The sequence below is a fragment of the Anabrus simplex genome, chromosome X, assembly GCF_040414725.1.
Source record: "Anabrus simplex isolate iqAnaSimp1 chromosome X, ASM4041472v1, whole genome shotgun sequence".
NCBI classification, from domain to species: domain Eukaryota; kingdom Metazoa; phylum Arthropoda; class Insecta; order Orthoptera; family Tettigoniidae; genus Anabrus; species Anabrus simplex.
In genome coordinates this window covers 106,664,968-106,681,088 of record NC_090279.1, presented here as the reverse complement: position 1 = coordinate 106,681,088, position 16,121 = coordinate 106,664,968, and the positions used below count along the sequence as shown (strand labels likewise).

General features: G+C 38.0%; 1 protein-coding gene across 3 annotated transcripts in view; it reads right to left on the bottom strand.

Annotated features, from left to right (window-relative positions):
* Positions 1-16,121, bottom strand: part of Tao (Serine/threonine-protein kinase Tao) — a 549,291-nt gene that overhangs the window by 113,804 nt on the left and 419,366 nt on the right. For all 3 annotated transcript variants that reach the window (XM_067158891.2, XM_067158894.2, XM_067158892.2), the window contains exons 12-13: positions 15,825-16,064; positions 4,298-4,510 (exon numbers count right to left, since the gene is read on the bottom strand). In XM_067158891.2, the coding sequence (XP_067014992.1) occupies positions 4,298-4,510; positions 15,825-16,064 (453 nt within the window). The remainder of the gene's footprint in view (positions 1-4,297; positions 4,511-15,824; positions 16,065-16,121) is intronic.

Here is a 16,121-nt window from a genome sequence, read left to right as displayed (position 1 = left end):
CAAAAAACATAATTCCAAAATTTCCTTTCGAACTAACAACAGAAACATGGATATAATGTATAACTCCAAATCTATAAACAGAACTAATATATTTTCAAAATCTGGCGTATACCGTTTTAAATGCAACACCTGTGATTCTTCTTACACTGGAGAAACTGGACGCAGCTTCAAAATTAGATATTCAGAACATGTTAACGCGATAAGATACAATAAATTCTCAGCAATAGGACAACACATGCAAGACGTAAAACATCATTTCACTACATTAGACCAAGACATTGAAATTATCAGTACCCTAAACAAAGGCCCTCTTCTTGATATCACTGAAAATTGTTTAATACACCTTGATCAATATTTTAATCCTAACCAAAACCTTAACGATTTGTCTGAGAAACCGAACATTCTTTTTGACTTCCTTATTTTAGTTTTTAAAAGCTTCAAGTTGACCAGTAGGCATTCAATCTTCCACGTAATACACAACACCTTCTCACGCTACTTGCTCTTACTACAACACCCCCCTGACCCACCTTAACTACTCCCCTTACTCCCTTACCCCCTCCTATCCCCTACCTATATTCAATTTTCGGTTCTTACTTCCTCTTGTATTTCATGACAAGGCTAAATTAAATGTCAACCTCATAATAATACTTACCTTACCATTTTCACTTTTCTATTTCTTATTTCTTTCCTTTCCTTAGATATCAAAAAATCCATATCAGTACTAATAGTCTCATATTTTTATATATACCACTATCCTCCTTTTGAAGTACTAAAACAAAATTATATCATTTGTTACCTAGCAACCAAAATTTTATTCCTTGAATAACAACAATTGTGAACTATACTACATCTTTTTAACCTCAAGATCAGCAAGAGCGCTCAAGAACCTCTACATGAACTTCTATTTTTAATTCAAGAAAAGTGTCATAAGTGCTACGATGGTGTTAACTTCTTGCCATTTTTTTGTGTAGGCTGATGAAGACATGGACAGATGTTGAAACCAGTCCCTTAATAAATTAAATATGTTGCTACATTGATTCGTGCAACAGTGTTATTGTATTGAAAAGGTGGAACATTTTTCCTTTTTAAACATTGTTACTATTTGTTCAATACAGATCAGTTATGAAGTTTTTAACTTTAAATATAGGATGGAGAAGGCCAGAGGGAAACCACTTCATTAAAGATCCACTGGATATCCCTTGTTATGCAGCAATGATGGTGGGCTTTGGAACTAAATGTAATTCCGCAGGTAAAATAGACCCCAATTCGGATCTCCGGCTGGGGTCAGGGACAAAGCGTGGAAGAAACACAAGAAATATTATCCTAGGAACTTGGAATACACGATCTCTCAACATTTGTGGTAAGCTAGAGAACTTAAAAAAGGAGATGGCTAAACACGACATAGACATATTAGGAGTGAGTGAAATAAAGTGGCCTGAGAAGGGGGAGTTTTGGAGTGATAACTTTAGAATTATATACTCTCCAGAAAAAGGAAGCCGTGCAGGTGTAGGAATAGTATTAAGTAAAAACGTAGGTGTATGCGTTCAGAGCTATGTACAATACAGTGATAGAATAATTATGGTGAGAACAGAAAATGAACAACTTGACATGATAATAATACAGGTGTACATGCTAACAACGAATCGTTCAGATGAAGAAGTGGAGCAGGTATATGATCAGTTAGAGGAGATGATGGATACGATTAAGGACAACGAAAATCTTATTTTTCTTGGAGACTGGAACGCTTCTGTTGGTGAAGGAGAAGATGGGAAGACTGTAGGTCAGTATGGTCTTGGAGTAAGAAACATCTAATAGACTTTTGTAAAGCAAAAGGACTAATAATTACAAACACCTTGTTCAAACAGCTCAAGAGAAGATATAACTGGACTCCACTTGGAGATAAAGCGAGATACCAAATAGATTATATTATGGTAAGGGGAAAATACCATAACCAAGTCAAACAATGCAAAAGTTATCCAGGAGCTGATGTGGCGAGTGACCACAACCTAGTATTGTTAAAATCTGATTTAAGACTAAGAAAGAAGAGGAAGAACACAGAAAAATATTGCAGATATACTGTCAGGAAACTAAAACAAGACAGAATCAAGGAAAACGATCACACACTGGTGAAATAGAACGTCGCAGATATACCCAATGGCACAATAAATGAGAAATGGAAAACACACTATCATAGAAGCTGCAAATCAAGTAATAGGGAAAACGATGAAACAAGCACAAGAACTATGGGTTACAGATTATGTGCTTGAACTAATGAAGGAAAGGAGGAAATTTAAAAACTCAAAGAGTGAAGAAGGAATCAGAAACTATAAAAGAATCCGAAACCTAGTCAACAGAGAAGCAAACAAGGCTAAGGAAGAATATATAATGAGACAATGCAAAGAAATAGAAGAAAGAATGGAGAAAGGAAACATGGAAACTGCTTATGAATTGATTAAGAAACAATTCAGAACAGTCACTGGCCATAGTAACAATATATTAGGTGAAAATGGGAAACTGTTGCCTGAGAGCAAAGAAGTGGGAGAAAGATGGGAGCGATACATAGAAACATTATATGAAGATCCTACCGACATAAATGACCTTGAAAATGAAGACAAGATAACAAGTGATCAACTGGGACCCTCTTTAACAAAAGAAGAATATCTTAAGGCTGTGAAAGAATTGAAACCTAATAAAGCGCCAGGATGCTATGAAATAACTGGAGAAATGATACAGAGACTGGATGATGAAACACACAGCTATATTTTTAAACTGATCACGGAAATATATGAAACTGGAGAAATTCCAGAAGATTTTAAAAAGTCTCTCATAATCCCTGTACCAAAGAAACCTGGAACTCTAAAATGATGAAGAACATCGCACCTTGAGTCTATTGTCGCACATGTCAAAAATATTGATAAGAATAGTATATAACTGAATAAGCAATAAAACTGAACCACATTTGGCTGAAGATCAGTTTGGATTTAGACGAAATAGAGGCACACGAGAAGCTATTCTAACGTTACGACAGGTTATAGACAAAATGCTAGACGTAAGAAAACGTTTGTTTATTGCATTCGTGGATTTAGAAAAAGCTTTTGATAATGTGAACTGGAATATGTTAATGAAGATTATGACTACTGTTGGTCTAGATTTTAGAGATAGACAAATAGTATATGAACTCTATAACAACCAAAGAGGCATCATAAACATAAATGGTGAAGTATGGGAGGCTTATATAAAGAAAGGAGTACGACAGGGATGTAATTTGTCACCAGTGCTTTTCAACCTATATAATGAGAAAGGTATTGAGGAATGTAAAGAGGATATGGAAGGGATAAAGATAAATGGAGTAGAAATCAAAATGATAAGATTTGCTGATGACATAGCTGTCATAGAGGAGAACGAAGAGAAACTACAAAGTGCATTAATAAGAATGAATACGATATTGAGAGATAAGTATAACATGAAAATTAATACAAAAAAGACCTAAATTATGGTATGCAACCGCCAGCATATTGCAGTAGACATCAGAATTAGTGATATACCACTAAGGTTAATGTCTTTACCTACTTAGGAAGTAAAATCACTCCAGATGGCAAAAGTTCAGTCGACATAAAGAGCAGAATTTCCCAAGCAAAGGTTGCGTTTTACAAGAAAAGGATACAAAGGTTCCGAAAGAGAGCCGCCTGTAGTTGTCGCAAGAGGAAATTCCTAATAAACCTGTCACTGTACGGAGTCTGGCCTATGGTATTATGTTACCAGATCTATCCGTTTCAATACCTTGGGTGTAATATAGTTAAATATTTTACAATATCCACGTATAACCATTCGCGGATGCTGGTAATATTTTGTATTGTGACACTTTTAGGAGGATCGCACACACCATACTTTCTCCTGAATGCCCTTTGCACGGCTATGATGGAGTTTGTTACTGCATCTTGAATGAATGTGCAGCAAAACAACAAGCAAAATTGAGGAAATAATTTATGCCTAACAAAGAATAACTTGTGTATTGCTGGTAAATCTCCCAGAGTTTCTTCACATTTAGAAAGCAATCACATCTTCCTATCTGCTATCAGACAGAAATCACCCCGTAGCGGAGCCAAATGCTAGACAATGTGGAAATTAGGAAGTGCTTTTAACTACAGGGTAAGAAACCTGCTGTGGAGTAAAGGTAATCCCAGTGACTTGGCCTATGGAACATAGCCCAGAAGACAATCAGGAACTAGGCTGGACACACCATACGGATGAGCCCCAATCTAGGATGAACTGGAGAACTGTTCACATGTATACTCACCGACTGTTTCTGCAACATCTCTGCAATGCTCTGCTCATACTGATCTCCCAGAAGAGCCAGTTTACGTCGTTGCTCCTCCTTCAGCTTCTTGATCACTGCTTTCTGCTCATCTTTGGCGGTTGTCTGCAGGATCTGGGCCTTAAGAGCCTTGTATTGCCTGGTTTGGATCTTGCATGTCTCCCGAAACTGTTTCCTGATTAACATCTCCTTTTGCTGCAACAAACGAATCATCATAACGATGAACAATGATACATACACTCAATGAATATTTAGTTTTCACAACTGCAGTGTACTCGAAATAAACTTTCAATGCATCAGTTTGTGTTCAGTACATATCGAAAAGATGTTAACTGTTTTTAAAAGTTTTTAAACTATGTTTTATGTCACACTGGTACAGATAGGTCTTATGTCGCCATGGGATAGGAAAGGACTAAGAGCTGGAAGGAAGTGGCCGTGGCCTTAAGGTACAGCACCGGAATTTGCCTGGTGTGAAAATGGTAAACTATGGAAAACCACCTTCAAGTACCAAGTGTATATATGTGACACTTGCAACGGTGCAAAATATGGGTTATAATATTCAATGTGAGATTCCAATTACAATCTATATTTACAATAGCCATCTCTTAGTAAGGCAGAGTACTGTTTAAATGGAAATGTTTACAAGTTCTGTGTAATGAATGACAGATAACAACCAGAATAGAGTTACTGTTCCAATGCATGAGCTCACTGCTAGTATTACCTAGGATGAGCGATGTCCATCATCACCATCAAGGGATCGTTCCAGCGGGCCGGGTAGAATTCGAGTGGACGATATGCCTCCATTAACCCTTACCCCTCGAAAAGTTCTCTGTGCTGTCTCTACTACTCTTATTTTAAATGTAAATTTTTATCTAATATGACCTGTATTCATATTTCACGATTTTGGAGATAGCACTTGCTTTTAAATGATGTAGTTAGGCTACACATGTTTACAGCAAGCTATACTGGAGCAAATGAAAGCAATATGTGGAATTTAAGAAAAAATATTTTGCATTTTTATTATTATTATTATCATCATCATCATCGTTATTGCATACCGATTGGTTTCTTTAATAATTTCAGTGTACAAATTATCACTAAAAAGCAATTGAAAAACTCTATTCAGTCTCTGGTTTCATATCTCGCGGTAGTTTGTAGGCTGAAACCACTGTAAACGGCGATTTCTTGAAATCTGGATCTGTTGATTTATAATTGTGCCAGCCGTCAGCATCAGGTACATGTTGGGTTACGGTACACAACCTGACCATCGTCAATTCACTTTTAGGCATCGTGAAATGCTATTAGATATATTCATTAGGAGCAGAGGTGCGATAATACTGTGGTTTTGTGTGTTGCCTGACATATACAACATATATGACTAGAAGAGCACATGGCAACCAGGTTTGTTTACAATCGCTCAAGTTTTCGTGTGCGTTAGTGGACAGCTGATGGCTACACTGCCATTTAAATAATAAATGTTTGACTGACTGTCAAATAGTATCTGGATTCTACAAAGTTCCACGTAGAACCAAAAGATGGCAGGGCAGTATATCATTGTGTGTATTGTGGGCTAAGAGACGGCAGACGAGCGGTGGGCGATACGGAACGGGAATATCACAATGTCAGGCCTCACCCAACAAACGAGTGGTAAGGGTTAAACTATAGACTTCCCCTCCTTTCATATCTTTTAATACTGATAATCTTGTTAGAAGACGATCTTTAATTTGGTCAATCCACTTTCTTCTGGGACATCTAACGGGTCTTTTTCCTGGCACCTTCCTTTCCAAGTACTATCTGGGAATCCTTTGTACAGGGCCAAACCATTTCAGCCTTTCTTCCTTTGTTAACCATTTGGGATCCAATTGATTTCCTGCCTGCATCCTACACAGGTCCAATTTAACATTAGGCAAGTAGGGAAGGAAATACAGAAGTAAAAAGCTGAATTTTTACATTAAAAATATGAACTGCAAGTTTATTCATTATCAGTCAGTTAAACACATTATCAGCAATATTTTTTCACAGTAGGGTACTTCAGGAAGCACTTGTTTGGGTGTAGTCCTGGGTTAACTGGACAGTTCTCACAAAAAAAGGATGTCTCCTTTCTGCCTCCTTTCGCTTTCCTGTTGGAACACAACACAGTCCTTGGTTATTTTGTCCTCATGAGCATCTATGATGTGTAGATTACCGTTCAGTTGAAATTCTTCGTCACAGCTACCCCGTTGGCCTCGTTTATGGGCATTTTTGTTCCTAATGTCCCCAATAAGCCCCATGATAACCTGGTCCCTGAAAGTCTTGCGATTCACCTTGGGCTTATATTCTGCATTTTGTTGCAAATTATATATTCATGAAAATTATTCACCAAACCTTGCTCCAGCACCCAGAAGTACAATTTCCTCCACCACTTCAAGCTTTTCACTACAAAACCGTAAGATGAACAAACAGCACGACATTACCGCTTTCAGCACTATTTTCCACCTCAATATCCTCCTCCTCTCACTCGAAATACCATTCTCAGATTCGGGAATACTAATGTCACTATCAGAATCCGTCAACATCGCCAATGTCACGTAACTGTTCGTAAATATTGCCAGGCTCAACACCGCGCCATGTTGATAACGAAAGTAAACACAGCAATGACAGTGAGGAACCATCTCCAAAGAAAGAACAATTCAGCTGATGGCAGTAGGTAAGAGAGAAATGCCACGGCTGTATACTGCATAAAGCTTGACGCCATTTCTGCTCCAGCGTACGAAATATATAACCTTAAAGTTGTATAGGACCGGAACTGAAAATCAACAATGTCGGACTGAGCCCTATGCAAGATATGATTCACGATACACTCAATGGGCTGATAATCTCACTGATTTTAATCACTACCCACATATAATGAACAAACAATACTACAGGCGACTGGATAGCCGTTAATCTTTTGCAGTCTGGGAATGTCAGCAACATATGGTACAAGCAGCTCGCACATTAGCACTAGCCTATTCTTGATGTTGACCCTTACTATGATGTCACACAGTGCCTCATCCTCATCTGCACCCTCACATAGCGAATACACTGAGACAATTCTCATCCTAATTCCTCCAACTACCCACATCATTCACTCATTTACGTGTGTAACGGAAACTGTACTCCACAATCTTTACAATCTCTTCCTTGTTACCTCCCCTACCCCGAATATCATTAACTCCTAACATGTCTAGGGTGACTCGGCCAGTTCTACTTTCTCCCATACGCCTTGATAGCTCCCCATTGAATTTCATTTCACTCACCAAGTTGTTCCTTGCCTGTCAAATGGGAGTAGGACTCCGTCACTCCCATAGGTGAGTGAGTGAGCTTGGTGAATATTCTGGGAAGCAGGAGGCTACCCTTACTTACACATACTCACGGTGAGGATCTCTCCTCTAATAGGTTAGGGACCACAGTGGATTGCATAGTCCTAACCGCCTGAGCACAAGGAGAACCATAACTCAGAATATGTCCGAGATGCCCACCTGGTATCCCGACTCTCACGACCACTTACTAGGCCACTCAGAAGTTGCCCATGGTTCACGAACTAGGACGAGAAAACAGTAACCCATACCACTTCATTCATCTGTGCAATTATTCCTGGTTAACTAGGGGTTTGAAGGTCAACTGCATTTTCCAACCAATTTTAAATTAGGCTATGAAGTCCAGTAATCTTTAAAACCTTTTTAGGACAGGGATCCCTAGTCTATTAATTTTACTTTTAAAAATTTTTCAGTGATTTATTCTTTTATCACCCTAATGCCAGTTAGTGAAATTGCATTAAAATTCCCAATTTATTGCTGTAATCAATTTTTCTTATCTAATTATATTCTTATTAAAAGAAATGTATTGTTTTCATTTATGCATTTTAAACAAGGCATTTCCTTTACATTTTTGCCATGCCCTCTTGGGTTTACTCCTTGGGAATGGGTCTGTTTCAATATTGCTTCAGTTGGAATTGCCTTTCGTGATGATTCTTGTAAAGGCTATTTTTCTTGTTTTTAAAGATTTATTACGGTTATGTTTTTGCTTCTTTGTATGTTGGTTCTGTTTTGATTTGTTTCCCTTCTCTAGCTCTAAAATACAAATTAATACTACTAATCACACTCAGTACTAATAAGGGGTAGCTTAGCCCTTGGTGCTGGGGTGATGCAAAATATACACGCAATCTCCCCAGAGTGGCGACAGTAGTGTAATGTTGTCACCACATAATGTACATAGACTATCAAGAACAGATGCAGGAAAAGGATAAGTAACATAAGCAGCATATACGTCAGGATATCTCAACACACTAATTCTATTCCAATATTATTCAGTGAAGTCATAAAGAATTGTAAATGTTTCACTTGTACCTCATGTATCCAGACGATCTACCTATAATGAAGGAGAAAAGGATGGATCTGCAAGCTAAGCTGAAGTACCAGAAGGACGAGAATATATGATTTTAAAATATAGAAATTCACTCTCAGTACAAGGTTTCATCTTTTGCATAATGAGACAGGGGAAGTGTTCTTTGTGTGCAGTTGAGCAGGTGGTATAGTGAACAATGTAAGCAGCAGACAGTGATTAACGCCGTGGATCCTCTTCTCGTGTAGAGGTGACGTAACTCAAAATTGGCTGCTCTTCATTCATCATTGTTCATGGCGGGAGTAGTAAAGAAGTCTGGGCCTATTTCTGCAGTTTTCTGGAGCTGTTCATCTAGGAAGCTTTTGGTAACTGGGGTTGGTGTCAGATTATAAGTTGTCATCAGGTCTTCTATGAAGGAGGATATTCCTGTTTGGTGGTCGATTTGGTGAAAACTTTGAAATGCCGAATGCTCTCTTTAGTTCTGTCCAAAAGTTCTCAGATTTCTGTATGAAATCTGGCTATGTTATCTCCTCGTTCAAATTTCAGCTTGAATAATGACACTGCTATTTTTTGTGAAAGGGGTTGGAGATTGCAAAATCTCCATCGCAGCCACTGATCTATCTTCAATGTGCCTTGTGAAAGTGAATCCAGTGTCTTATAGAGTAACCCCTAAATATTTGAAAATTTTGATTATTTTAATTTTTTTGTTTCAGCAGGTAAATATATCCATTGATGATAGTTCCCCTCCTTTTCAGAACTTCATGACCTTCGTCTTACTCTGGTTTATATGCAGACCATTCCACTAGTCTATTAAGCGCTTCCTGTAATGAGCTCTTGTTGTTGCTCAATATAACCATATCATCAGCATGTCTCCAGCTACTATTTAAAAAAAATTTAATTATTTAATTATTAGATGCAGCCTATGGAGGGCCATTTTAAACTAATAATAAAAACTTTAAGTATAAAAGATTGTGAGAGAGAATCTGGAAAAGGGAATGGATGAAGAAGTAGTATAAAAGATAATAATCGGTATAAACAACAATATTAAGTATCAACAATAAATTATTAAATTATTATGAACTAAAAATTACAGTGGTAGACCTAAGAAACAAAACTGACAAAATCAGGAAACTCACAGACAAGAAAACCAGACTGCAAACCAGAATCAACAAACAGACAATAGGAAGGGTGATTTCCAATGAAGAAAGGAGGATAAGATCAGAGAGAATGAAGTACTGGGCTGACAGGAAACTGAAAAATTCTTTGTATAAAGTCGGCTAGAGTGGTCCAATGAAAGCCATAAAATGTAAATAATAATAATTGTACCGGGAGGTACACCTCAACTCTGCACATTCAAAAGAAGCGCCTTATGAACGCCTCTATTGACCAAAACCTGAAATTGCTACTACAGGAAGTTGGAACTTTTATCAGAAGATGCCACTACTGAAGTTTTAAGTAATTGTGTTATTGTGAAGTTTCCTAAACTGATTGGATTTCTTTTGGTTTTGTTTTTGCTGTACATCAAGAAGTTTGGACACTTTTCCACAGATGTCACTACCAAAAAAACTATGGTCATGCACTCTGCTGCAAGATAAAGGAAGTTGTTATTGAAAGAAATTTTTTGTTCATGGGTTTTCTTTTGTAAATTAACTTTCATTTGTTTTTCTGATATATTTCAAGGTTTGTAACACTTACTTCTCAGTCCGCCAGATTTGAAGTTAGCCAATTGGAATTTTTTGTAATTATTTTTCAGCCTATCACAGGCTTCTTTTTGGTTCTTTGGGTGTAGCTTTTGTGTCTGCCAATATAATTGAGAGGCTGTGTCCGGACTAGTCCAGAATCCTCGCCGCAACTTATCCAAGGGGAAGGTCTGAATTTCTAAGTATGTAACTAACCTTTTCTAAAATGTAAATTTTTGTTCGGCTAACGTAAAAATTTCATAAAATCTTTAACTGTAATTCGGGGACAGAAAGTACGTTACCCTCTCGAGTTCCCCTTTAACTTGGTTCGAGGTGACTACGATTTTGGAACTGTTTTTCTTCTTTTCTGTAATGCCTTAAAGTAACTTTCATTCGAGTCACCTCAGTAGATTGGGATTAGCCCCTGTATCACAGGGCCGATAGCTCTGTTAGGATTTTATTTTTCATTGAGGAGTGCAAGGATACGCCTCCATCCATTTTGTGCTCGGGCCATTAATTCAATCTGTTATTCCTTTTCCACAAAGACCCAGTCAGTTGGGTGCTAGATACCCCTGTGTAAAACTATTTCCATCGTAAATTGTGCCTTGAGGGGACAGAGATTGTAAAATATTGATGCAATGTTGCCTTGAGTAGGCTGTAAGAAATTGAGAGCATGTGAGCTCTTTTCTAAGTTTTTGTTATAGTGAGGGGTGCCTCTGGAAGGCTAAAAATGTAAATTTTGGAGCATGTGCTCTTAAATTGGGATATTTCCGTCCCTTGTCTGAACACTGAGGTTTCGCAACCTTGTAAACTGGATCCAGTATCTCAGAATTTGTAAACTAAGGGCTTGAAGCCCCAAATCTGTAAATATTCACTTGTCTTGGATTGTTTCAAAATTGCTATTTTGTACCTGAGATTTCATTGTTATTTCACCTAGTGAAAATTTGTTAAGTTTTTTTTTGCAAGAAGTATAACCTTTATTTAAAGTTTTAACTCAAATTTCTGATATCGTAGTTAGACCCATTCAACACTCGCACCTTCTTTCACCTCTTTCTGCGACCCACCAAAACACGGTAATAATAATAATAATAATAATAATAATAATAATAATAATAATAACAACAACAATAGCAATGTTACAACAATGGCAACAATAACTGTCAAGTGTCGGTTACAGAATTAGGAAGAAGAAAGGTCGAGGGTTGGATGGACGGAAGAAACTGGAAACCTGGAGAGGACTTAAAAGGAATCTTTTAATTTTTTGTTTGAAGGATGCGAAAGATGTGAATATGTTGATAACTGATAGTGAATTACCAAGAGTACGGAGACTGTGGAAGACAGAGCATTGTTGTAAGGTTAGGCGTGGATGGGACACATGATGAGCGCGCCGGTTGCGTGTTGGGCGGAGAGGAACGTGAATAGGGAAGTTCGAGGGAAGAGTATTACATTTGGCGTAGCCATTGATTATTTTATGAAGGTAACACAGATCGGAGAGCTGTAAACAGCTTCTCAGGTCAAGTATACCCAGATAGTTCAAAATGTCAGATTTAGTTTTATTCTTAAAAAAAGGATTGCGAGTGAAAAAATTAAAAATGCTATTTAATTGAGATATGTTTGTGACAGCAGATGAGGACTAAATAAGGGAACAAAAGTCAATAATGGGGAGAACATACGAGACAAAGTATAATTTTAAGGCGTTAATATTATTAATTTCAGTGAACCTGTAAAGAATGCCTAGGGTATGCATAGCATGGGATTTTATTAACTGAATATGAGCAGAGACCGAGAGGAGTTTGACAGGCTTCGGCAGCCAGCACAATTACTAATCCTCGCCGCTAGATGGGGGCTTCATTCATTCCATTCCTGATCCAATCGAATGACTAGAAATAGGCTGTGGATTTTCATTATGAGCAGAGAAGGTTAGTTTACAGTCTATTATAACACCTAGGTCTCTTACCTGAGAAGCTGATTGCTATGTGTTTCCCTGGATGATATAGGCAGTGTTCATTCCTTGCTTTAGCAATGAAAAGGAGATTGTATTATACTTCTTAACATTGGGAGAAAGACTCCATTCCTTAAACCAGTCACCACACAAATTGAGAACAGTCTGTAATTCATTACAATCGTCCGACTCGTTGGCTGAACGGTCAGCGTACTGGCCTTCGGTTCAGAGGGTCCCGGGTTCGATTCCCGGCCGGGTCGGGGATTTTAACCTTAATTGGTTAATTCCAATGGCACGGGGGCTGGGTGTATGTGTTGTCTTCATCATCATTTCATCCTCATCACGACGCACAGGTCACCTACGGGTGTCAAACAGAAAGACCTGCACCTGGCGAGCCGAACCCTTCCTGGCACTAAAAGCCATACGACATTTCATTTCATCAGTCGTAAACACTTCCCTTAAGATTTTCAGGTCGGTGTACAAGAAAAGGGAACACCGACTCTTTTGGGTGCAAAGAATTATGACATCGATATAGAGAACAAAGAGTAGGGGCCCAGAATACTGCCCTGAGATACACCCGATAACACAGATAACCATGATGAGGCAGATTCAGGGACCATGGATATTAAATCTGGTAGCGAGCTTATGAAGAAGTAGTGCAGGATCCACCGAGTTGAATGCTTTGGCCAGATCTACAGTGGAACCTTGATTCTCCGTTTTTGGAGGGACCAAAAAAAAAAAAAAATCTCTCGGTTGTGTTCGTAGTATTTTTCCATTAACTGACGGACTGTAAAGATTAAATCAGTTGTTGATCTCCCTTTCCTGAATCCATACTGTTCTTCGAAGAGGTTCTCTTCAATAAGGGGTCTGATTTTATGCTCTATAATTCTTTCATAAAGTTTACCAACTTCAGATGTTAAAGTGATGCCTCTATAGTTGAAACATTTCTTTCTATCTCCTTTCTTGAAAATTGGAATTATGATGCCTGTTATCCAATAGAGTGGTATGTCCCCTTCTTTCCAGATCTTATGAAAGAGTCTGTAGATCCAATGTTTCCCAGAAATGCCCGTAGCCTTTATCGTTTCTCCATTAATTTCATCAGCACGAGCTGATTTTCCAGTTTTGATGTATTTCCAGGCATATTCTATATCAGTCCATGTTAAGTCCAGCCCGCTGACAGAGGCAGACCTGCATGAGGTAGTACCGGGTACTGTCTTTTTTGTGTAGGCTGCATGCAATTCACATTTAGCAATTCATCAAAGTAATTCCTCCAAGTCTCTTTGATCTTCTCATCTTCAGTGATCAGATTTTCATTATCATCTGTTAGGTATTTGGAGTGTTCTTTCTCTTTTTCATTATCCCATATAACATTTTCTTATTACCATTAACATCCTCTTTCAATTCATCACTCCACTAGTTCAACCACTTCTCTCGTTCTTCTGTAACAACTTTGTTTGCTTGTTTTTTTAGTAACACTGTATAGTTCCTTATTATGGTCAGCCCGGTCCTTGAAATATTTTCTGAACATGTTGTTCATGTTCAGGACAGCAATTCTTGTTCTGTCATTCCATCATGGAGTTTCCTTCCATCTTCTTGTGCCACTGGTTCATCCACATAACTTCTCAGTTATCATTACTAGATTTTCTTTCAGATCCTTCCATTCCTCCTCAACTGTTCTTTCATCTGTCTTTGGTCTTACTGTTTTGATGTTTTCTTGGAACTCTATTATTCTATCATTGTCCTTCAGCTTCCAAGTCTTGAGTCTCTTTACCTATGTGGTTCTTACTTTTTAACTTCTTAAACTTGAAAGTATCCAATGAGGAGTCTACCCCTTTTCTCGATCAAAAAGTGATCTATAAGAGATTCACTTTTTCCATCCCATCCATATCTTGTGACCTTATGGCTTTTTTGTTTTTGATACCATGAGTTCCCCATTACAAGGTTGTTCCTCAGACAGAGATAAAGTAGTTTAGTTCCTTCTGCGTTTCGTGGACCCCATCCATGTGCTCCTAGAATACTTTCATATCCATCTCTCATAGTTCCTACTAGAGCATTCATATCCCCACTTAAAACATACATCAAATATAATATTTAAAAAATTGGTTCAACTCTTTTTTTGGTTATCGTCATTTGGCGTAATATTCCGATAGGAGATTTTTCATACAATTTACAAACTTCTTCGTACAGATGCATATTGATACAGTTAAAACTAAAAAACACTATTAGGTTTTGGTCCATCCAATCATTCACGTCACTTTACAAGTGAACTATTCAATTAAAAACATATTTAAAACATTTAGGGATTTGTTTCGTCTCTATTCGAGACTTCATCAGCCATAAAATCACGTGGCAGATTACAAAACTCAAATCAGAAACTGAACAAAATGTAAATACGGAAGAACTCAATATCTTTTAAAGACTATTTGGGAAATGCAAAAATATAAATATATATACATTATTTACACAAATTGACCTCACTTCTTGCAAAAAACTTTTGTCTTCAATGTTAGAAATGAAATTAATTACAAATTGACAAGCCTGCCATAACGTCTCGTATGGAATAAATGTCCATTGTTGCTGTTCGTATTTGAAATGGAAGTTCCATTTTTAAACTATTGAGAAAACATAGAACAAATTACATAGAGGTAACTTAAAACTCTTGCAAACAATCTTACAGCTGAGTTACATATGAACGATCTTACTTGAAAAACTTTGCAAACATTGTTAGAATCTGGTAGTTTCAGTGTGTTGACTGGGGAGATCGAAATTCTGGCCTTGGAAATGATTGGTACTAAATCCATGCCAGAACAATTAAAAGCATAGACGTATAGAAAATTCATTCAAAATTTAGTTAATTTGGTAGAAGAAATCTGAAGCGTTATGAGATTGCCTGTCGTATGGCAAAGACCAGCACTGCATGACCACCATATTCGTGGCTTAAATTCTATGAATAATCCTTTTAGAAGGTCGTAAATGACACTCCCTATAGCTGGTTTAGAATGAGCCTCGCTCTGACTTGCTTCTCGCCATGCTACTGCGTGTGTTGTAGTTGTGTTTTCTTTGTTCCCCCGGGCAAAAGAGGGAGGGAGGATGTAGTGTTTGATCAGCCAATGTGGGAACGAATTAGTCCAATAGAGTCCACATCATTTTGAACAGTGAAGGAGGCACAAATCTGACAGAAGAGAAAGATCACTTCCAAAATTGGTTTCTTCAGCCATCTACGAACAAGGGTGCCTAGTTGTACTTCCTCTTAAAACGTTAATCACCACCTCATCAGAAAAAAAAGGAATGATGATGTCTACGTAAACCTTTATTTGACGACAATATCAGCAGAAAACTAGGTTTAGAGTGCTGGTCACTTATGTTGCACTAACATACAGGCTTTTGGTGCCAATGAGAAGGGCAGGACTAAGAATGGGAAGATTAGAGCCTGGAGTGAAAATAGGAAACCAGAGAAATCTATCTCCCGAACTACCAAGTATCTGCTAACAACAAGCACTGATAAGTTTGAGAGCACGATGCTTACCTTGAGACTCTTTGGCTGTTGTTTCAGCTCCAGGGCGTGCTTTTTGCGCAGCTCCCTTTCTGAGCGCTGCATGTAGTCCTGCTGGTTTTGCAACTCTGTCGAATGTTGCCGCTGGATCTGATCCTCTCGCAGCTGGTGCACGGCCTTTTGTTGCCGATACTCCAGCTCCTGAGTTTTTTCGTGATGTCTCAACAGCATTGCATGCGCTTGCTCCAGCTGCTGCTGACGTTTGTTTAATTCCTGTAAGCACCACAACTGAGTTAGAAAACATATGCAAAACACCTTTAAGCTGAGCTT